Genomic DNA, 23058 nt, shown 5'->3' with positions numbered 1-23058 from the left:
GGCCCCAGCCCCGAGATGTCTTCTCAGGGCCCAGCGAGGCCCGGCCAGTCCTCTCCCTTCACTAGACCCTTAAGTTCCGAGTCAGATGCCCTCCTCTGGCTCGTCGTTCAGGAAACCCAGGCACTGCAGGACTAGGTATGTGTCTAGGCTTGCCGGGGAGTCGAGGGGACTATTTCAGTTAAGGGAATTACTTAACCCACAGGAATGTTCAGTCCTGGTCTCTTACTCTCAGGTTAGGAGGTTAACTGATTGGCTGAAATGACTTGAACTTTGGACTTTTAACAGCTGTGTGAACCCAAATCCCAAATCGGCTAGGATTTACTAGGTACCCACTTTGTGCAGGGCCCTGAGGTGGCACTGGTGCCCTTTGGACTTGACAGCCAGTGGTCCCTGCTCTTGGTCAAGTGAGGGGCTGCGAGGGGAGGGGGCACAGGTCAAGGGCTGGTGATGGGGCTCTGGGTCAGGCAGCCACGCATGCTGGCTGGTGGCTGCTGTGCTGTGTTAGGTCCTGTGTCAGTGTTGCACCCTCTGACCATGAGGCTGCAGAGCCCTCGCCCCCTGGTAGGTGCCCCTTCCCACTGGCACCCCCAGAGGGATCCACAGGGGTGGACCCTGGATTGAGGAGGCCGGGCACTCTAGTTCTCAGGAAGCAGAAAAATCATTATTTACAAAGAACATATTAAAAATGCACGAGAGAAATCAGCCCTTGCCTCCCACCACCCGCAAGGTGTGAGCATCCTCGTGGAGCCTCATGGGTCAGAGCTGGAGAAGAGAACTGAGTCCCCCAGACGGGGGAGGGAGCTGCCCGGGTCCGGACCCCGTGTGTCTCTGCTTGGGAGGGATGCCTGCTTCCAGGCTCTGCCCTTTCGCAGCTTCCACACCTGGAGGGCGGCCAGCTGAGCTGCGTTGGGGTCTTCGCCTGGGCTGGTGAAGATGTGGAGAGATGTGTGAGCTGGCCTGCCTCTGCTGGGCAGTAGGACGTGTTGGAAAGTCACGTCCATGGTCCTGCCGGGCAAGGACCTGGACACTGTTTTCCAAGCAGTGACTGCAGAGTATTCTCAGGACAGAAGGTCTGGCTCTTGATGTTTGTTCCTGGGTCCCGGTTCTGTGTGGTGAGAAGGAAGTGTGTCGGCGGAGGAAGCCTCATACTCTGGAGATGGTTCAGGGAGGTGGGGGACAGGCCCAAAGCCCCCAGCCCAACGTCAGGGATAGCAGCTTCTCCTTCCTGCTGGTGTAAGTCCATCAGGATACTCTCAGGGGTGCTTTTTTAAAAAAAGTCGAGGTATAGTTGATTTACAATATTATGTTCGTTTCAGGTGTACAACATAGTGATTCAAAAAGCTTATAGATTATACTCCATTTATAGTTATTATAAAATACTGGCTATCTTCCCTGTGCTGTACAATACATCCTCCTAGCTTATTTCTTTTATACATAGTAGTTTGGACCTCTTAAACTTCCCCTACCCTTAGGGGCTCTTTTATGTAGTCTTCTGAGATGGAGTTTTTTTTTTTTTTTTCTTTTTTTTTTTGCGGTACGCGGGCCTCTCACCGCTGTGGCCGCTCCCGCCACAGAGCACGGGCTCCGGACGCGCAAGCTCAGCGGCCATGGCTCACGGGCCCAGCCGCTCCGCGGCATGTGGGATCCTCCCGGACCGGGGCACGAACCCGCGTCCCCCGCATCGGCAGGCGGACTCTCAACCACGGCGCCACCTGGGAAGCCCTAAGATGGAGTTTAAGGTCTATGACCCCTCTGCTCAAATGGCCAGAGCGGCTCCCGTCACCGAAATTGCTGACGCTTACTCTTTTCCTTTATAAGGGTCCAGGTGCTCGTCCCCCAGCCCCCCACCAGGTCATGGCCGGGCAGGGCGAGCAGAGGTGAGGAACCAGGTGGCTGGTTCTTATTTATCCCCAGGGCTCTGCGGGGGCCGGGCTCACCTTTTACAGCCTCTGAGCCCCGTGCAGATCATAGTCACTGTCAGAGGAGTTATCGGGCTGGGTGGAGACACGACGCAGGGCCCCTTCCAGAGCTGTGGACAGAAAGGAGGCCATTTGAGCAGGGTTATCCCTCCAGGCTACACAGAGAGAGCCCTTCAGAGCCAAGAGCCCTGCGGGGGCTGGAAGATCACAGAGACTTTCTGAGCTGCTGGCTCAACGGCCCTGAAACTTGTTGTGATCAAATCAGCTGGTGTCCTCTAACGATGCTGAACGCCAGGCTCCCCGCGGCTTAATTGTCAGTGCCAGTCAGGGAGCACTCGATACAGGGCTCTGCGGGCCACTGACGGATGCTCTGTTCTGCCTCCAAGGGATCCGAGGGGCCTCATTTATTGAGAAACAGGTCCTTCAGGTCACAGCGGTGCTGGGGTTAATGACATCCCGGCACATTCTCTCTAGCTGTATCCCTTCCATACCCTGCCATGACCGGCTGTCAGAGGGGGGCCGTTTGATCCTTCTGCCCCCTGCTCGGCCTCCCTTCTTTCTCCAGGCGATCATGTGACCCTCTGCTCGGCCCTGCCGTCATTCCTAGGAGCGCCAGCTGGTGCTTACCTGGAAAAGCTGAGATTTGGGAGTTCCTGGGAGGCTGACTGTATTCGTTCTCCAGGTGGGAGGCCGTGGGGTTCTCAGCCTGGGACCGGACAGTCACCGTGTGGTTGCGATGGAAAGACACTGAGCGGATGTGGGAGATAGTAACATTAGACATGATGCTCTGTCCTCCTCCCCAACAGGGGCCCAACTCGAATTTCCTGTTCCCACTGTGTAACGTGGGGGTGGTGGTGCAAGGGCCCCCTGAGCTCCTTCAGTGCAACCCTTTTTCCCTTTCTTCCCCGGGAGGCTCATTGTAGCAGCGCTCAGGCTTTTAGAGCAGCTTTGGGTCGGCTGGCAAGCTGACGGGCGGACAGGCCATCAGTCAGACAGTCAGTCAGTCATCAAACATTTATCAAGCCTGGAACTGGAACACGAGTGATAGGGCAGATATGGTCCCTGCCCTCCTGGAACGGGGGGGGCTTTATATTGTAAGAAAGACTTGACAACACAGCGCCTTCTTGAAGGAATTGGCCCTTGACACACAAAGTGGGGGAGAAGGTAGAGTAGAGGCAGGAGGAGGGCTCTGGTTCTACCCACAAAGGGGGCTCTGGCTGTGGCCAGAAGGAGAGAGGATGGAGACCAGGGGTGGGGACAGGGCCGGCTGCATCCAAATGTCTTAAAACTGGCCTTGTAAATTGTTCCACGATAAAGACGTTCCATGATGAATCTAGCTTGGACAACCCTTCTTAACATACGTCCGCTTTGGAGATGAACCACGCAAAAATGCCCACGAAGGTTCTGACAAGTCCTGAAGTAAAGAACCGTGTCTGGCTTTGCTTAACTCACTGATTTCCGAGTCTCTTTGATCACGGGGCCCTCTTCTCTGAGTACCACCCATTAACACCTGTGGCTACAGTCACACCTTAGATGAGCACAGGGGAGCTCAGAGGCCTCAAGGAGCCACTGACTCTGTCCACGGTCGGCAGTGACCCGTGACCCTGCTTCACGGCCTCCTTCCTGAGTCTCGTGGCTACTGACCTGGGCCAAGGGAGGATCCTGCCTCCGGGGCTACTTACTGTTCTGGTTCAATCCCGTCGGGCCAATCCACTGGCGCTGCTTCTTCTGGCGGACTGAGTGACAGACAGGAAAGGCACATGGTGGGGGGGAGGGGGGTTGAGACAGGCGTGGGCAAGGGGTGCGGGAGCCAGGGAAGGAGGGAGGAGGTGGCAGGTGCATGCTGAGGGGCCGGTTCTCCAGGAGAAACCACCGCGGGGTGCTTAGAACCAGAATTAAGACCTGGGAGGGCAGCAGGGACCCAGCCATCACTGCCCACCTCTGGCAGTGGGCAGCCTCTCTAATCTCACACCCTTGTCTCCGAATGATTTCCTCCCGAGTTCTGCAAGGCCAGGATGATACCCCCTACCTTCACAAGGTCTGGGGTCGCCCATTTGTGGTATGAGGAAACCAGAGCTCAGGGAGGAAGTGGTTCGATTAGCTGCTAAGTGGTGGAGCCGGCCTGGGGCACGTGTCTTCTGGGGTCAGACCGTCTGGACCCACCACAGTCTAAAGAACGCCCATACCCTCCCTTTGGGCTGGAGTGGGTCCCAGCTGGGCCCCTGGATGTGGGCGAATCAGTGATTTTCCTGACTTTCTGTTTGTTACTTGGTGCGGAGAAAGGCCGGTGGGCAGGAGAGGGGCAGGGCTGGGTGGTGAAGCGGAGGTGCTCCCGGCCGGCTTTCTGGAGGCGGGAACCCTCCTCTGTGGGGCTCGTGGGCAACCCGTCCAGTCTCCCCACGCGGGGGCTTGAAAGGGAGGAGGTTCGGGGCAACTACACCTACATTTCTTCACCAGCTTCTTGTAGGCGAGAGGGCCACACACCACCAGCAGCATTACCACAAGCACGAGGGCCAGGATGACGCTTGCCACTGTGCCTGCACCCAGGCCCGCTGGGCGTGTGTTCTGGCCTGCAGGAGGCAGAGTTAGGTCAGCCCCAGCCTGGGAGGCATCAAAACTGTCCGTTCAGAGGGAAGCTCCTGGCTGGCTGGCTTCCCCCAGTAACTCACCAGCATGTGCGGAAGGCAGTTTTCTATCTGCTGTCTCTCCACCCGTCTCTGAAATTCTCTGCTACCCGTTCATTTATCCACCATTTACTATGTAACAGTTGATCATCGGCTATCATTTGCCCCTCCTGTGATCAACTCTTTAAGTTTCCACCCTTTTCCAGTTACTATGAGTGATCACCTTGCCATCACATACAAATAGCCAGCCAGCCATTCATCGCTCTCTTTTCTGTGTGAGTCAATTACCATTAGTGCAGCAAATATGTACCCCCCTCCCTTGCTTTTCTGCTTTCCATTTGGAAGAGCAGAAGACGGAAGGAGAGTTCTATCATTCATTAGCTGCCTGACAATGGCGGCCAGTCTCCTATTGACGGTTCGTGCTCACTGCTGCCTGAGCACTCTTGTCCCCTCTCCCCTCGTTTGTCATCCCTCCATCCTTCCCCAGGGCTCTCTCTTTAGTTCCTGGGGCCTGTTCTTCAGAAATGTGCTCATCGACTGAGTCTTAGAAGGAAAATCCAGAACTACCCTCCACCCACCACGGGCTGGGCCCAACTCACAGGTGACAAACACTCTCTTGCAGTGGGATTTTTTCTGCAGAAGCTGGTGGCACTGGGACAGCTTCCCCGGGGGACAGAAGAACCCCCCGGAGGTCTTCTCGCCGGTGTCCAGCAGCTGGTAGGAGCTGACGTTGCCGCACTGCTGCTCCCGGCACACGTCCTCCCACCTCGCCATGCCCTTGGCCGAGGAACTGTCGCACAGGGCGTCCCACTGCTTGCCCTGGCGCACCTCCACGGAGCCTTCACACGTGCCGCTGCCCCCCACCAGGCGGCTCTGCACCTTGGGCTGGAAATCTGGGGGAAGAGCAACGGGAGGTGAGGTGGCGGGCTCGGCGGGAGCTCCCTGGGCCCCGAGCTTGCATGCCTGGTCACTGGGACCCCGTGACACTGGCAGAGTGGGGGCCCTGGCAGGGCCCGGTGCTCGGGGGTCTGGGTACCACGTGGGACTGCCTTCCTTTCTGCCTTTCCCTTCTTCTGGCATCCTCTCTGGCATTTTCCCCATCAAGCCCTGTCCCTGGCGCCTCTGGGCAGCTGCAGCAGCTCAGGCACGTTCGGTGAAGAGGCTGGCAGTGCCCGTCAGCAGCCACCAGCGGGGAGTCGTCCCCCACCCAGGTGGCAGTAAGAGAAGTGGGGAAATAGGCCCCACCTGGGTCCGCTTCCCTCTTTGAAACGTCCTCTCATTCTCTTGCTGCTCCTTGAGAGCTGGGAGGGCTTTTCAGAGAGGGGAAACTGAGGCCCAGGGATGGGAAATACCTCCTGCTCTGAGAACTGGAGATTCGCAGGTGGGATGGAATCCAGGAATCCTGCTGCCCAGGCCTCAAGCCTGGAGGGACCAGCTTTCATAACAGGGCCTGGTCCAGCAGAAACGGATTCATTTCTGCTTATCAGGGTTGGGCCTGGAGGCCCACATGTGCTCGAGTTAGAGCGAGTTGTGATCGCAGCAGCTTTGGCCAGTTTCTATAGCAACATCCATCTTCAAAGCTCTAGTAAATCTTCTATTTAGAAAAAAAAAAATCCAAAGGCAAGCCTTCTGGGTATGGTTTTGCAAGTTGTAGCCTACAGGAGGGCTCCTAGCAGAGGGGTGGGTGGGCCTGAGAGCCAGCCAGGTTTTTGCATCAGGCCAAGAGATCCTTGGGGGCTGCTTCTGCCTGGAGGGGGCAGCATCTTACTAATTCACACCATGTGTCCAGTGGTTTGGGGGCATCCCTGCCTGCAGGATAGCCCAGTGGTCCAGAGCAGATGCTTCCCAGATGGGTGCACATGGGTCCCTGAGACTTTGCTGAAAGGCAGATCCTGATTGGTAGGTGGAGGGTGGGGCCTGGGACTCTGTAGTTCTAACCAGCCAGGTGAAGCCAATGCTGCTGGTCTGGGACCACACCTGGAGTAGCCAAGGCTTACACAACAGGCTCTGGAGTGATGCTGCTTGAGGGGAAACCCCAGCTAGTGCTCCATGATACTGAGGAAGAAATTTAACCCCTCTGAGCCTCAGCTTCCTCATCTGCAAGGTGGGGATAATAATAGCACCCGCCTTCTAAGCTTGTTGTGAAAATGAAGGAATGCCCTGACTAGTCCCCAACGTGATGTAAGCACTCAGGAAGTATGACTTCTTAAAGTCTGGGCTTCACTAGACCATCTGGTGATAGGAGCCCACTACGTCCCGAGGCATGCTGTGATTATCCTTATTTTGACCTGTGGTCCCTTTCCCCGCAGTTTCCCCATTGATCCTCGTTTTGGGATCCCCCAGACCGGCCTCTGGGCTCCTGGCCTCGACCACACCGGCATCGCCAGTCTCTTCTGGTTGGTGGCCTGTGACTCGGGAGCCTCTGCAGGAAGTCCCCTGGGGCCCTGCTCTGGTTTTTCTCTACCTACTGTGCCTCAGGGACCTCCTAGGTCTCACCATCGCTCCAACATCATCTGTTCCCGGGATTTATAAACTCCCCTCCTGCAAGGCTGGTCCCCTCCAAGCGCTCCATCCTGCTTGGGCCCTTGACACAAGCCACAGTCCACCAAACTCACCAGCGGACCGTGCCTCCTCCTGTAAGTCCTGCCACTTCCCCGTGTGGCAGCCGAGCCAGCGGTACATTTGGGCTTGTTCTGCGTTACTTTGCAGAGATGCCCGGGGCGTTGGGTGTGAGTGTGGCCTCCCCACCCCACGGCCGCCCTACCTCTTAGAGGCCAACGATCAGCCCTCCATGTCCCTTGTGTTCTCCGTAGCGCTAGTGCCCTGTGCTGCACGGAGGGCTTTCAGGAACGTGTGGTGACTGACCACATGGGGGCGCCCGTGAGTCTTGGCCCGGTCCCACTCACCAGAACAGATGAGGCCAAGAGCTTGGCCTCCCGCCTGGGGCTGAACTTTTCTGAAGCACTGCTCCAGGGTGGCACATCTCCTGTTCTGGATCCTCCACCGGATTGGCAAGGGACCGCTCTCTCCTGGCTCTAGTTTCCTGGCTGCCTCGGTCTCTGGCAGAGGCCTCAGGAAAGAGCCACACTGGAGGGCTGCACAGATGAGGTTCCCCAGGTCCTGGATCCCGTCCTGGGACTCGATGCCGACGGTGCCACCCAGGCTGCCGCTGTAGAACTCCACCAGGCCTGCACACCGCAGGCCCCCGGGTCGCGCCACCAGCTGCAGCCTGGGAGGAGCTGGGAGGTGGGGAGGGACCTGAGTGCTGACGACCAGCAGCAGGGCCTCTCTTGCTCTGTGGTTCTAACACACAGACGGGTGAATGACTGGCCGACGGCCCCGGGAGGTGGTGAGGTCCCAAATATTGCATGGAACATGCGCTACAACTTTTCATGCTTATCTGAAATTTAAATGTAACTGAATATCCTGTGTTCTTGTTTGCTAAATCCGACACCCTACCCCCAGGGCCCTCAGAATCCTTTTACCTGTGGGCTCTGGAGTGGTTATGGGCGGGGGGCTCGTGGGAAGAGGTGTTGTCCTCAGTGGCTCTGAAAAGAGATGCTCTGGTTAGGGAGGGGGCCGGGACCCTGGGAGGGAGGAGGGAAGAGTAGGGGGTGTGGGGAGAGTTGGGGTCAACAACCGGCCATGTTGAGAAAGACCTGGAACTCATGATGTAAGTACCACGGGCCCCATTAAGTCCACTTGACCCACACGTTGTGTCTAGGCCTCCTGCGAGGCAGGCAGTACCGGCCCGTTTTACAGTTGGGAAAACAGAGGTTAAGAGGAGACAATGAAGTTAACTGTTGGCAGAACCAGCTCTCGACCTTTTCCTTCCCCAGACAGGTGCCAGCACGCCCTCAGTACTCCTCCTCCAGTCCCCCAGCAGTGTATGTTTCTGAGAGGGTAGTTGTAAATCGGGGACCCCTTCCACCTGCCTGCTCAAGCCCCAGATCACAGGCGTGGGCAGCCTCCTCGGGGCTGGTGCCCAGGCCCAGGGAACCCACGGGGCCAGCTAGTTACCCACCTAAGCAGATCAGGGCCAGAGGGTCCCCCTGATTTGCCTTGCTGTCGCTGCAGTTGGAGAAGGACCCCAGTTGTCCGCGGCAGGTGATCTGGCTCTGGGGTCGCTTCCCTTTGAAGTGACGGAAGTGGGAGAGGAGCAAGGGCTCCCTGCATCGCAGCTCCTGGCAGAGCTTCCAGGCCTGACCGGGGTCCTCCCGGTGGAACGGGCGCAGGCCCCAGCTCTGGCTGTGCACTGTGTACCACTCGTCCTTGTAGTTGACCTCCAGATGGCCCTGGCACCGCGAGCCGGAGCCGCTTAGTCTCACTGTGAACCCTAGGGGTCAAAGAGGTGGAGGGGGCAGTCGGGCTGGAAAGGGCCCTCCATGGGGGCCCCTCCCTGCACCTTCCCCATCTGGACCCCACCCCTAGCAAGGCTCCCGTTGCCCACGGGCTGCCTGCTTTGCTCCTCCTGTGAGCGTCGTCCTCTGGGACCTTGCAGGGACTTTCCAGAAACTCAGGCTGATGCTGCCTCTGATCTGGGCAGCCCCTTGAAACCAGGCCAGGAGGACGGGGCTTGAGACCTCAGAGCCCAGGGAACTCGGGGCAGTGAATGAGGGGCTCTCAGCGCCCACCGTCCTGCAGAATCGCCCCTTCCTGGAAATTCTGTTTCAATAGACCCCAGATAGGGCCCGGAGCCTGATCTTTTTCTCTCTCTCTAACTTTTATTCTATTTTTTTTCTGTTCATTTTTTTAATTGAAGTCTAGTTGACTTACCATTGCTGTGCCAATCTCAGCTGTACAGCAAAGTGACTCAGCTATACACACACAGACATTCTTTATTTAATATTTAATATTCTTTTCCATATGGCTTATCCCAGGAGACTGGATACAGTTCCCTGTGCTCTACAGTAGGACCTTGTTCTTTATCCATTCTAAATGTAACAGTTTGCATCTACCAACCCTAAACTCCCAGTCCATCCCTCTCCCTCCCCCTTTGCCCCTTGTCTCTAACTTTTAAAACCAGTTTTATCGAGGTACAATTTACATACAGGGACATGCACTCATTTTAAGGACGCTTGTTCAATGGAATTTGACAAATCTATGCACACCTATAGCCCCCGCCGTGCTCTAGAAGAGAACACGCCCATCACCTGGAAGCTGCCTCATGCCTCTTCACAGTCGATTTCCCTGAATCCAGCCTCAGGCAGCCAGTGATCTGCTTTCTGTCACTAGAGATGAGCTCTGCCTGTTCTCAAACGTTATATAAGTGGGACTGTACAGCAGGAACCATCTTGCTCGAGTTTGGAGCTAGGATGCCATTGCAGGCTTCCAGGTCCCGGCCCAGGGCCTACCAAGCCCTCTGTGGCCCCTTTTGGTTGCCAGGTAGCTTCATGAGATCTTCTCGCCACATTTGTCACCAAATACATTCAGCATGATGTTATCTCAGGAAATGTGAAAAAGAGAGGTCTGTGGTGAAGTGAGTCTGGGAACTGCTGAATCTGAAAATGCTTAACTGAGTTCCTCATTGCAGGACTTCTCGGAGCCTTTACTAGGCCAGTGTCCCCTGTCAGGAGTCTGCAGTGGGTGATGTAGCGTTGCCTACCCTTCGTCCAACGAGTTCCGTGGAACCCTGTTTGGGAAACACTAGCCTCTAGGATTAAAGTCCAACCTCTAAGGCAAGACATTTCACACAGTTTACAATCCGGTGCAGCCTCTCTCTGCAGCCCCAGCGGCGAATGTCTCTGGCCAGGGAGCATCCGGCAGGACTGGGCAGGAAAAGGACTTTGCAAGGTGCAGTTATGACCAGTATCTTTTCTGTGCCTGGTGAGTGGGTCATAATAATAATTAGCACGACACCCAGCATTTGTGGGGTGCGTTACAGCCATCCAGGGCATCTATCTGCAAATGGGCCTCACGTGTGCGTGCACGCATGTGTGCGTGTGTAGGGGGTGTGGGCTGCACTCTCTCTCTCTCTCTCTCTCTCTGTAAGGTGCGATTCGCTCCGATGGAGGGATGGCAGGTCCCCCTACAGCCTGGTGGGATCGTTCCCCGCCCCCCTCTCCACGTGGCTCTTCCTTACCTTGGTCCTCTAAGTTGAGCCCTCTGAGGCCTCTGAGGCAGGAAGTGACTGCAGAAAGGAGAGAAGAGGGTCAGGAAGGGACGTCTCTCTCCTGCTTCGCCTCACCTCTAGTCACAGCCTGATCAATGGCATTTTTGCCTCCAGCCACTGTCGTGGGCTTCAGGGGCAGGGCTTCTCATACTACAGATGGCAACCCTTAGGTGGGTCATGGAACCAGTTTAGCGGGTTGCAACCATCAATTTTCCTTCTTGTTTTAAAACTTTACTTTTTATTATTATTTTTTAATTAAAAAATTTTTTTTTGTGGTACGCGGGCCTCTCACTGTTGTGGCCTCTCCCGTTGCGGAGCACAGGCTCCGGACGCGCAGGCTCAGCAGCCATGGCTCACGGGCCCAGCCGCTCCGCGGCATATGGGATCTTCCCGGACCGGGACACGAACCCCTGTCCCCTGCATCGGCAGGCGGACTCTCAACCACTGCACCACCAGGGAAGCCCAAAACTTTACTTTTTAAAAGAACATGCAGTAAGTTCCATTTTCTTTTAGTGCACAATTCTATGAATATGAACACGTACACAGATCTGCATAATCACCGTAACCATCAAGGCCATACAACAGTCCCATCACCCCCCAAAATTTCCTCATGCTGTCTCTCTGTAGTAATATGCAGCATTGCAACCATCAATTTTTAAAAAATCATGTAGTAACACAACCATCGATTTTTAAAAAACTGAAACGGACTAGAATAGAAATGTCAGAGTGCATCGTGTTTTGTGAGGCTACGGCTCACTTTGTGTGTGTTGGGTGGCAATATAAAAACGTCCTGAGTGTTGCTTTCAGTCAAAAAATGTTTGAATGTCATAGTTCTAGAGAGCTGAGAACTGAGCCGGAACGGGAACCCAGAACATGTGTTACTTTCTAGAATTCCCAAGGCAGGATAAGAATGATAGCAATTTCTCTTTAACAGCTCCCAGTTCTAGAGGAGGAAATCAGAGCTCAGAGAGGCAAAGGGGCTTGCCCAAGATCACATGGTCAGTTGGTGAAGGAGCCCAGTGGACTTGGGTCTGGGGGGAACTGGCCTCCCCTCTGTCCTGGCTCCTGCCTGGGCCCCTTCAATAGGAATGTGGGCCATTGGGCAGTCCCTCCTCCTCGAGCCTCGTCTGACTGTGGAGCAGGGGTGTCAAAGTGGCTCGTTGTCCGTGGCCACGTGTCCGGCTCGCGTGTGGCTGGGGCGGAGGTTTGATCTGGGTGGGGACGGGTCGGGTGGCACGCCTGTATGGCCTCAGAGCCCACCCTCCACGTTGGCTGCCCGGCTTTATCAGTCGTGGAGCAAGTGTTTGGTTTCCATCTGCCCCGGGCTTGCTTCTCACTTGGGAGCTGGGCACAGCATCGGTCAGGGTGAGTACTTTATATAGTAAAGGGCTGTGTTTAAGTTTCTTCTGAGAAATTGTTGCTGGGTGTAAAAAGTCCCATTTTTGCCTGAGTGTTCTGAAGCTGGTGGTAGAATTTTAAGGGGAGTCATGCCCCACCAGCCTGCCCTCTCCCTCCAACCAAGACTCCTTGTAATTAAGTTGTGGCCTATGGTAAGTTTCTTCCATCTTGGCAAGAGCCCACCATGGTTGCCCCGGGAGTCCTGGGCCTTGGAAGGGGAAGGTATTTCTCACACAGAGGGCATGTCGGGTCCAGAGCAGAGGCCAGAGCTCTGGCCTGGGTTGGGAGGGGGCTGGCCAGCTGTCCATCATCTGATCTATTGCAATGGGCAGGGCAGCCTCAGGAGGACATGGTGGAGATGCCCGGCTAGCTTGGTGAGAGAGGAGGCAGGGGGCCTTTGTCCAGCCCTCGCCTCTCACCCCTGACCTTCCACTCCTACCTCCCTCCGTCCCAGTTCCCACCATGAATGGGGCTGTACACCTTTAGGGATTCATTTCTTTGGCTAAACCCTGAGGGCACTTATGGGGATAGGGGACCCAAAGATCCATTCTTTGGTGCTGAATGTTGCAGGATAGGTTTTCTGGCACTGATGTCTTTCTCTGGGTCTGAATACCAGCTCTGCCACTTCCTTAGCCCCTGTGAGCCTCAGTTTCATGGTCTGAGGCTCAGTATGGGAGCAAGAAAGGGACCAGCTTCATAGCAATGTGGTGAGGATGAGATGAAATAATTTATGCAAAAGACAGCCCGTGCCTTCCTGGCTGGCATTCAGTTCAACACCAGAGTTGGTGTTGCTGGTTGTGGAGCTGGCTGGGCCCGGGGCAGGGGTGGGCGGGACTGCAGTCCTGCTGGGGAGTTTTCCCGGGGGCAGGGGTCCTTGTCTGGACGCTTGGAGAGCCAGCTTACAGGGCTCGCCACCTCCCTTTCCCACCTGGGACCTCCGCAGTCCCAAAGTCACCACAGTCAACGTCCGTTAACAGCAGCTACCAATTATTGAACACCTACTGTATACTCAGCCCTGGGCGAGGGGTCCTTACGGGTATCGTTCATCTTCCACACGGTCCCACGATTTGAGTTGAATATGTTCACAATATAGCTGTCGGGAGAGGCAAGTGCCCTGTCCCGGGTAACACCGCCAGCAACTGGCAGGACCTGGATTTGAACCACGAGCATGCCTTCCAAACCCATCTCTCTGCCTTCTGCCATCCAGCTGGGCCTCCAAAGTGTCAAGTTCAGAGAATGAACAAATGAGCAGAAATGAACATGACCTTGACCCTGACCCTGGTGCTGGAGTCCCCAGACCCTGAAGCCCCTGGGGACAGGGACTGGGCCTGACCATCCCTGCGGATCTCACACAGAACAGCCAGAGAACATTCTCAGGAAAGACTGAACAACCTGAGAACCAAGAAAAATTCTAAAAAAGAAAATGCTCTGTGGAGAAAAGGCATCTATGCATTCCAGGGCTTCGCCTCCCTCTGGGAGCCTGACTGGCCTCAGGTGAGCAGCATTTCTTGTCTTGTCCCTCCATCACCGTCACTGTCACCACCACCATCGCCATCACCACCATCACCATCACAACCATCAACACAGTCACTGTCACCATCACCACTACCACCATCATCACCATCACCATCACTGTCACATCATCACCATCAACACAGTCACTGTCACCACCACCATCATCAACACAGTCACCGTCACCATCATCAACACCATCACCAACACTGGTACTGTCACCATCACTGTCACCATCACCACCATCACCACAACCATCCTCAACGCTTTTTTTTTTTTTTGCGGTATGCGGGCTTCTCACTGTTGTGGCCTCTCCCGTTGCGGAGCACAGGCTCCGGACGCACAGGCTCAGCGGCCATGGCTCACGGGCCCAGCCGTTCCGCGGCATGTGGGATCCTCCCGGACCGGGGCATGAACCCGTGTCCCCTGCATTGGCAGGTGGACTCTCAACCACTGCGCCACCAGGGAAGCCCTCAACACTTTTATAGCTGTACTTTCTCCTAGACACTTTTATACATTAACTCTCTCAGACCTCACCACAGCTCTGTGGAGTTGGCACTATTATTTTGATCTCCATTTTACAGATGAGGGGACAGAGAGATTAACTAACTTGCTAAGCAACTGATGAAGAGCGGGCCCAGGACTCCAAGCCAGGCCATCTGGCACACAGTCTGTGCTTTTGACCACTGGGCCTAGCTGCCTCCCTTCCCTTCAGAGGGAAGGCTGCCACGGCCTGCTCTGTGTTTCACCAATTCCTGCATGTCCCCGGCGTGCAAACCTGATGAAAGACAGTGAACTTGTGATTCCCTTCAGTCAGTGAAACATACTGTGGGAAGACTTTCCATGAACTTGCTGTGTGATCTTGGCAAGTCACTCAACCTCTCTGGGCTTGGTCTCCTTGTCTGTAAAGTCAGGAAGTTAGAGTCCACCCTCCCTCACCTTCCTTTCCATTCAAACTTCCATGATCTATAATCTTCAGTTCCTGATGTAGCTCAGCGGCAGGCAGGCAGGCAGGCGTGGGCAGGTGAGATGTGTGACTGACTGGGAGCCTTCCTGGGTGCTGCTTCTTCCTGTCTGTCCAGGGATCCGTTCAGGTTTTGATTGTCCACAACTTATTTTCATTCTTTCAGCTGCTTCTCACAGGGATCAGACCAACATCCTCCTTCCATCGAACCCTGCTGACTGTGCTCGGGGTCCCTTTGACCCCCTCCCTGGCTACAGCTTAGCCCAGCCCCTGCGTGCAGCCCGAGGCCCAAGGCTTTGCTGCTGCAGAACCTGCAAACAGAAGCCTGGGGACCCATGATACCAAGAGGGACAGGAGGCACAGAAGCATCCTGCCATTCCCCAGGTTCTCATCCAACACCACACCCCGAGCAGCTGGGGCCAGGCCCCTTCCCTCCCCTGCCAACCTTTCCTTGGAGGCCCCACTATTTAGGGCTTAGACTGGCCAAGCCAGGGAATGATCAGGGCCAAAAATCCAGAGAGACAGTAGGAAGGCTTTTTCACTCTCCCCTCCCCCCTCCCATGTCTGCCTTTGCAGAGATTTAACCATTTTGACTCTGCCTGCCCTGATGAGGTCTCAGTGAGGAGTAATTGAATTCCTGAAAGAGGCTCTGAGACATTTACGAGCTCACCCCCTTCCTCCCCTCTCCTCTTGCATCCCCCCCCATTCTGGATGGTTCTCTCTTTGGTTCCCTGTACAGCAATACTCTGGGCCACGTCAGGCCACAGATGAGTTTTATTTGCTCAGCACAGTGTTATAATTTTTTTTCTGGAGCCCATTGTTTTGAAAGGTTTCTTTCTCTTTTTCTTTTTCGGGCAGTACCGTGCCGCATGCGGGATCTTAGTTCCCCGACCAGGGATCAAACCTGAGCCCCCCTGCAGTAGAAGCGCAGAGTCTTAACCACGGGACCTCCAGGGAAGTCCCTTACTTTTCTTTTTTGTAAAAAAAATCCCAAGGTCCAGATATTTTTGAAAAGCAACATGCTTTGGCCACGTGGGGCTGCATCCCCATGAGCCCCCAGGGCAGCCTGTTCTGTCCTGGTTTGCCAGCACCCTCAGGGCACCCTACTGTCACCCTGCATCTGGAGAGCCTCAGCTTCAAACACATGATGGCTTCTGCAGCAAAACATATGAATTTTCACAGTAAGTGGGATGTGTCAAGATTATAAGTAGTCTCCTATTCATTCAGGTCAGGATTTGCACTGTAAACGTTTGCCAGAAATTTGCAAATTTGGGGTGGGGTTGGAATTGCAAATGAACGTTGGTGGACCTGTATTATCAGTCCCACTTTACAGCAGAGCCAGAACTTGGCCCAGGCTGCTGGCTTCAGAGCTTGTACACTTGATGCCACCTCTGACCCACTCATGGGCCTGCCTGGACCCGTGAGCACCTATGCTTGCAGCCCTACACACTGAGAACTGGAGACAAGAGTGTGGCCTGCCGAGGGTCCCGGGGGCCCCGGGATCCCAGGGAGGAGCTGGGACTTTACGGATGATAATAATAGTCACAGCGACCTCTGACCCCGTGCAGACCCCAAGGGTTTTTCACGGGAGACCCCATTTCTTCCTGACTGCCTCAATCAGGGGGGGCTGTCATCACTCTGTTTTCCGGATAAGGAAACTGACAGACTGATTTAGTGCAGTTTGGAAGTCTGATGTTCCATTTCTTCCGTTAACAGTGATTCCCTTTAATAGTCCATAACATTCTCACCAATTTACAGCAAACACAATTTGTCAACTGCCTTTTGGGGGCATTCCGGATTTTCCTTCCCTCCTCCTCTGCTGAGAGGCTGACTCGGAAGGCCAGGAACTCCGCTTTTCTGAAACGACTCTCATCAGTGGGGCTGTGTTAACCTGAGTCTGTATCAGGGCTTCAGGGAAACAAAGATCTCAAAGGGCCGAAATTCTGTTTGTCGGGTTGAGCACCAGAAGAAGTGGTTGGTTTTTGATCAGGAGCCTTTTTATGTGCAAAACTTGTAGAAAATCACACTGGGCTTATGCCAGAGGAGCCTGGGGGCTGGAGCCTGCAGAAGGAACAGCGGATTCAGGTCTCTAATCTCGCTCACCCAGGGTCTGCGCCGATGAGCAACGGTGCGCAGCTTGTGGGCACGGTGGCCTTCGTATCTGAATTGCAATTCCACGCTCTCCCTGGTGGCCTCGTGTGTTTGATTGAATCTGCATGAGTTTCACGCCACCGTATGTGACTCCACTGTCACAAGGACAAGGCCTCCTTTCTGTTCAGAGCTTCACATATCCCAAAGCCCGCACAGGGGCTCGTCCTTTCCATGCACAGCCCTGTGAAGAAGGGACCGAGCTCACCCCTATTTTCAGATCAAGAAACCGAGGTTCAGAGAGGCTCAGTGACTTGCCCAAGGTCACACAGCTCGCTGTTGGTAGGGTCGGTGAAGAAACTCTGCCACCATCACTTGACAGGGCCCCATGGGACTCTACCACTGGGAGACCCCAGAGCCCGCTCGCCCATGGTACAGAAAGGGGAAACTGAGGCCGGGGAGAGGGAGGGGCTCACTCCGGAAGGGAGTCTGTGGCAGTACAGGGGACCCGTGTTGCCTCTGCCAGTTGCCACCAATCTCCTATCCTGTTTCCACCACGTCTCTCCCAGCTGTGCCCCAGGGACAAGGGAGTAGCAGGGTCCCTGTGGGAGCCGTATGGGTCAAGCCCCCCCAGGGGTACATACCAATGATGAGGGCAGGGGTGGTGACAGTAGTAGTTATAGAGGAAGTGATACAGGGCCACGATTCCCTGTCTGCAATTCAAAGTCTAAAACCAAGAGTCTTTTCTGATGCATTTGGCAGGAAGGCGTCTGTGCCTTCAGTGGCGGATTCGCTTTCACTGCAGAAGTGGGAATGTGTTTCATTATGGCATGTTGCCCAGTCTGGAAAATTCTGGGTTCCCAAGTGCATCTGGCTGGAGGCTCCAGGTAACGGCTTGTGGACCTGGAGAGGCGAGAGTTCCAGTTTCTCTCCAGGGCACTCTGCCCCCTTTCTCCTCTGCTTGGCCCCTGGGTGCCTTGAGTTCATTGGAGAAAACGCTCTGTGCTCATGGAGGCTTCCACAGCTGCCTCGCCACCAGCCTGTGTGTGACGGCCCGTCTGCCTGCAGCCGTCGTCCCCGGGTCCACATAGCATGGTGCAATCGCTCATTTCCTACATGTATTTACTCAAATATTATCTTCTCGTGAGACCCACTGCAACTTCCTGGGATACAGCATGGCCCCCGAGCTCCCAATCCCCAACCTCACGTCACTTCGTGACCTCCTAACATCCGTATGATCATTGATTTAGCTTCTGTCTGTCTGTCTCCCCATCACACCCCAACTACGATGTCGGCTGCACCTGGACAGGAATTTTGATTGTTCATTGCTGTGTCCCCAGCACTTAGAACAGTACCTGGCACACAGTAGGTGCTCAGTAAATACTTGCTGTCTGAATGAATGAACCAGATTTAACGATAGCAGTTATCCTTTGAGATGGGCACAGTGGTTATCCCCATTTTATAGATGAGAAAGCTGGGTCTCAGAGGGGTGTTCTTGTCATTTGTGAGTGGCCAAGCAGAAATCGAACCCGGATCTGCGTTGCTCCAAAGCCCCACAGGCCTTCACACATGTCTGCACGCAACACAGGCACACATATAGCAGGTACACACACAGCACACACACACATGCTCACCAGGCACCCACAGGCACCCACATGCATGCACACAGAACAGGTGTTCAATCAATTTTGTTGGGTGGAGTTGAAGTCCCTCCCTGGTCCCCTGGTCACTGCAGGGAAACCCCTCTGAACTGTAGGCAGGCGCTGGTCAGAGTGACCAGAGGGGACAGTGCCAGTCCCTGAGCCCCCAGGTCCCTCTGCTACCCGCTGGGGGTGGGGAGCTCGGGGTTGCTGGGGGCCTGATTCTTTGCACCCAGAGCCAGCAAGGGCCTCAGCTCTGCAGCTGGGACCGCGGGCCGGATGGCGGGCTCACACTGGGCGTCGCCTCTCCTCTCCTCTACTGTAGATGCCCAGCCCCCCTCGGCCTGTCCTGCCCGTTGCCTTCACCCTTGATGTCCTCTCTGCCTGGGACACTCCTCCCACTTTTCTCTGCCTGGCCGGTTCCTTCCATCATTCGGGTCTCAGACGAGACATCACCTCCTCAGAGAGGAGCCCCTCAGACTGGGAGCCCCTTCGAACGTGAACTTGGTTAATGAGTCTCAAACATTGCGGTTTCCTTCGCTGCACTGATCACGATATTTAGAAATTTGTAAATATTTCGGGTGCGCCCTCCATGAGGGTGGACCCCTGTGTGGATCACGGCCGTATCCCCAGAGTTTTACACAGAGCTGGACACCTAGTAGATGCTCAATAAATGTATGTGGATGAATAAATTAATGAATAACTAGCCTGTGCAGGAGGACTGGGGGAGAGAAAGACTGATGGCTAGGCTCGAGGCCTCCCCACCAGGTCCTGACACCTTGTTTCTTGCTGACTCTGATAATAATAATAATAAATTTATATAATAAATAAATTTATATAATAAATGAATTTATTATTATTATTAATGCTTACTGAGCACTTACACAAACCGACATTCCTATTAAAGCTCTGTATTCATTGATTCACTTAATCCTTATAAATCGCTATGAGGCAGGTCCTATTATTATTCCAATTTTGCAGAAGAGGAAACTGAAGCTTACAGAACGGGTCCATGGTCACCCAGCTGGCAAGGGGGGACCAGAATTCAAACTACCAAGTCCGTGACTTTCCCAAGCCTTAGTGCCAGCTTCCGGAGTCCCGGTGGCCGGGCCTGAGCCTCTGGGCAGTGATCAGGGATGCCTCCATGCCCCACCTTCAGCAGGTGAGCCCTGGGCAGGTTGGAGCTCAGGGCAGCTGCAGAGGGAAGCAGGCTGTGAGCATCTTCATGTACCAAAGGTCCCCCAGCCACGGGCACAAACTTGATGGCCAGCCAAGAGGCCGCAGTGTTCCCAGGGCTCTGGCGGTGAAGCATCTCTACTTGGAATGTCTTGAAGGGCGCCTGTGCTGTTTGCCCCAGCCACAGCCCTGACCCTCGGTGTCCCCAGCCCTCGGGGGCTGCCTGTCTGCTGGTGGCGGTTGTGTCCTGCAGCCATTTTCCTACTCGTGGGAGTGGCTTTGGTGTGCCTTTGCTCTTGGCTAGGGGTACAGAGGAGGCCCCACGAGAGCAGAAGCACTGCACTGGGGTGGGCTCTGCAGCTCACTAGCTGCTCCCCCTGGACCTCAGTTTTCCGCACTGTAAAATGGGGACAATGGGCCCACCTGCTTCCTAGGCTGTTGTGAAGCTTTCAGAAGAAAATGGCTTTAAAAGTATTTCTTGGGCTTCCCTGGTGGCGCAGTGGTTGAGAGTCCGCCTGCCAATGCAGGGGACACGGGTTCATGCCCTGGTCTGGGAGGATCCCACATGCCGCGGAGCGGCTGGGCCCGTGAGCCATGGCCGCTGAGCCTGCGCGTCCGGAGCCTGTGCTCCGCAATGGGAGAGGCCACAACGGTGAGAGGCCCCAACGGTGAGAGGCCCGCGTACCGCAAAAAAAAAAGTATTTCTTAAGCTGTGACCCGCTGAACAATGGGAATGTTTTTTATCCACCAGTTACACACACACACACACACACACACACACACACACACACACACACACACACACACTGGGAATCCTGTGCTCCTGGGCTTCCAGATGGTTCCCACACTCTGGTGAAGGCACTGCCTCCAAGGCTTCCTGACTCTGGGCTCCATTAGGCCTAGTCCTACCAGGAGCCTCGCCCCTGATGGGGTTCAGGGGGAGGCCAGCAGAGCAGGACTCCACCCCGACTCCCAGGGGGCTTGGCTAGACTCCTGCCCTGCTGGGGTCAGAGGCCACAGGTGAGGGGTCGGTGGGGAGCTTAGGGGCCTGGTCCTTGTAGTCTCCAGGGCCTAGGAGGGTCCCGTAAGCAGTGGGGTCCATCCGTCAGCCTCTCCCCTGGGGACAGAAGGCACTTTGCACCTCCCGCAGCTCCATGGAAGAGTCGCCGTGAGGACACGCGTGCACGTGCGCCATTGCCAAGTGCCTGGGCGAAGGCGAGTCTACATTGGGGGCCATGTTTACCCATGAAAACACACGCATACACACACACACACACATACTCACACCTACACACCCGTTTTCTAGGAGGGACTGAGGCCCCCCACCAGGCAGGCAATGTCCCCAAGGACTTTCCCTCCAAACTGGGAAACTGCAAGCTGCCGCCTGTTCTCACCCGTTCCCGTCCCGAGTCAGTCACCTCTCTCACCCTGCCACACCTTCCAAACCCTTGAGAAGTGGTCAGATCCTACCCAGTTCACCCCCCCTGCATTTTATAAATAAGGAGATGGAGGCCCCGAGAGGCTCGGACCTATCTGAGGTCATACCCGGCCAGGCTTGGATCCCAGGGCTCAGGTCACGAAGTACCCTCCCCTCCCCGCCCCTCCCGCTTGCTCAGGACCCTCCCCACTGGCCAGTGTCGGTGACACCCCAGCAGCAGGGCTCCGGTCCTGAACTAGCGTCCCAAGGCCTCAGGGATGGAGGACTGCCCTTTCCACCGTCTCCCCTCCGGCAAACAGTAGGCCCCAGACTCACCCACCCCAACCTTATCCCCAGACAGCTTCTCCAGAGGCTCCAAGTCAATTCTACAGTGGCCCCCGGGGAAGTGTTCAGAAGCCCCTCCTCCGGGTCTGGAGTGACAGTAGGCCCACACCTGGCTGGCAGGCCTGGCTGAGACCCCCTCTGGGATGAAACCAGTAACTAGGGACTAAGGTGTACGTCTTTGACATCTGCTCGACGGTGATCCGGTCCCCACCCTGCCCTGGCCCGCTCTGCCCAGAGCATCATCAGAACTGCCCAGGAGACGGCAGTTTCCTGTCCCTGGAGGCATCCAAGTAACGGCTGGACACTCATGGGGTGGGGGGGTAGCAGCAGAGGGAAGCCGGCATTGAATGAGGGCTGGACAACTTGATTTCTAGGCTGAGGGTCTGATCTTGGCATGGATTCCACCCCGAAGGGGACAGTAAGGTCCCCAACAGTGCAAGAGAGAAGCAGAGGTGGGGCCCTGGGGGTGGGACAGGCAGGGCCAAGAGCCGAGCTGGGGCTGGGGGAGAAGACAGGGATCCTGGTGGCCCCAGCCCTCCGTGCTGCTCCAGACATGCGGGCCTGAGTCAGACTGAGGGGATCTGACTCCGGCATCTTCTCCTCTGTACCCTGAGCCCAGGTACCCCAGAAGACACCCCAGAAGGGGTACTCACCCAGCAGCCCTAGCAGGTACAGGGCGGCCAGCGGCGGATGTCGAGACCCCATGGGCGCGGCCTCCTCTGCCTCCACCTCAGCAAGCTCGGCCCCTGTAGGTGAGGGTGTCTGGCCCTGTGTCTGCCTCTCCGGGAGAAGGGGGAGGGGCGGGCAGGCTCATGCAGGGGTGGGACAGGGGAGCAGGCAGTGTGGGGCCTGTGTCATCGTGTTTGAAGTTGAAACTGTCAACTTCCTCCTGGGTAAAACCATCTGCCCCAGTTCGAATGGCGGCCCTGATCTCTGCCAGCTTCCTGCCCGGGGTGCCTAGGCCTGGGCCAGTGCCCTGACCCCGCCATGCTGGGACAGGGCTGCGGCCTGGGGGAGCCCTGAGCCGGGCCGAGGGGAGGGAGGCCTGGGGGAGGGGGTTGGGAGAGACGGGGGACACGTCTCTGAGCTGTGCTGGGGTGATGAGTGAGAGTTGGGAGGTGGTGGGCACCGCCCCCGTCCTTGCAGCAGAGACTCAGTGATGAAAAACCAAACCAAACCCTCCATCTCTGCTACCGGGATGAGGTAGGAGTTGGAGGTGAATCCCCGCAGGTGGCATTTTACGAGCAAACACAGGAAAGGGCTCCTCCATGGACCCTGGGCTTGCATCAGGGTGTATATGTGAGAGCTCAGTGTGGATGGCGTGATCCCTGTGTCGATGTTGCTGAAATAAACCCCGGGCTGCTGAGGAAGAGGAGGGGTGCTGGGCATTTTGCAAAGCGGATGGGGTAGGCCAGCGACTGACCAGGGAAAGGTTCAACCTCTCTGGGGCCTGGGCTCAGGTCCCTCACTCCAGGGTAGACGGAGCCCAGACCCAGGCTCCTTGGGGCTTCTCGCAATCCGGGCCATGCCAGGGGTGAAGTGGCTCAGGGACGTGACCGTGGCCGAATATGAAGAGTTGGAGGGTAAGGGTCCGAGCCAGGCCTCCCAGCTGCACGCCCCCCATCTCCACATCCCCTCCGCCAGCAGCTGGAGGCCCTCTAGGGCTGGGGGGTGGGGGTCTCCCTCCCTGGGCCCATGAAGTTGTCTCAGCAGCTACACAATAGCATCCACTCAGCTCCCAGCATCCAACACTCCCCAGTCTCCTCTAATACGGGGCCGGGAGGGTGTTGGGGTGCTTGAATCCATTCCCTAAGGAAAGGATCAAGGCCTGGGGTCAAGACCTGTCATAGGTGTGATCGGGGA

The 23058-nt window shown here is 55.9% G+C and overlaps 1 protein-coding gene across 4 annotated transcripts; it reads right to left on the bottom strand.

The window, feature by feature from the left end:
- Positions 1 to 639: 639 nt before the first annotated feature.
- On the bottom strand, positions 640 to 21976 carry CD5 (CD5 molecule). Of its 4 annotated transcripts, none has more exons than XM_033860768.2 (11): positions 21849 to 21976; positions 10626 to 10673; positions 8568 to 8879; positions 8029 to 8091; positions 7450 to 7782; positions 5143 to 5436; positions 4364 to 4489; positions 3602 to 3655; positions 2547 to 2666; positions 1938 to 2029; positions 640 to 1262 (listed from the first exon to the last, which is right to left on the bottom strand). In XM_033860768.2, exons 1-10 carry the CDS (start codon positions 21898 to 21900, stop codon positions 1941 to 1943), a joined length of 1491 nt encoding a protein of 496 aa, XP_033716659.1. In that variant the 5' UTR covers positions 21901 to 21976; the 3' UTR covers positions 640 to 1262; positions 1938 to 1940. The 4 variants fall into 4 exon arrangements, with proteins under 4 accessions (XP_033716659.1, XP_033716661.1, XP_033716660.1 ...); XM_033860770.2 differs by having other exon boundaries at positions 640 to 1228; XM_033860769.2 differs by having other exon boundaries at positions 640 to 1105.
- Positions 21977 to 23058: the final 1082 nt, after the last annotated feature.

The sequence above is a fragment of the Tursiops truncatus genome, chromosome 8 (assembly GCF_011762595.2).
Source record: "Tursiops truncatus isolate mTurTru1 chromosome 8, mTurTru1.mat.Y, whole genome shotgun sequence".
Classification (NCBI taxonomy): domain Eukaryota; kingdom Metazoa; phylum Chordata; class Mammalia; order Artiodactyla; family Delphinidae; genus Tursiops; species Tursiops truncatus.
The sequence above is the reverse complement of the archived record's forward strand: the minus strand, read 5'-3'. Positions and strand labels throughout refer to the sequence as shown.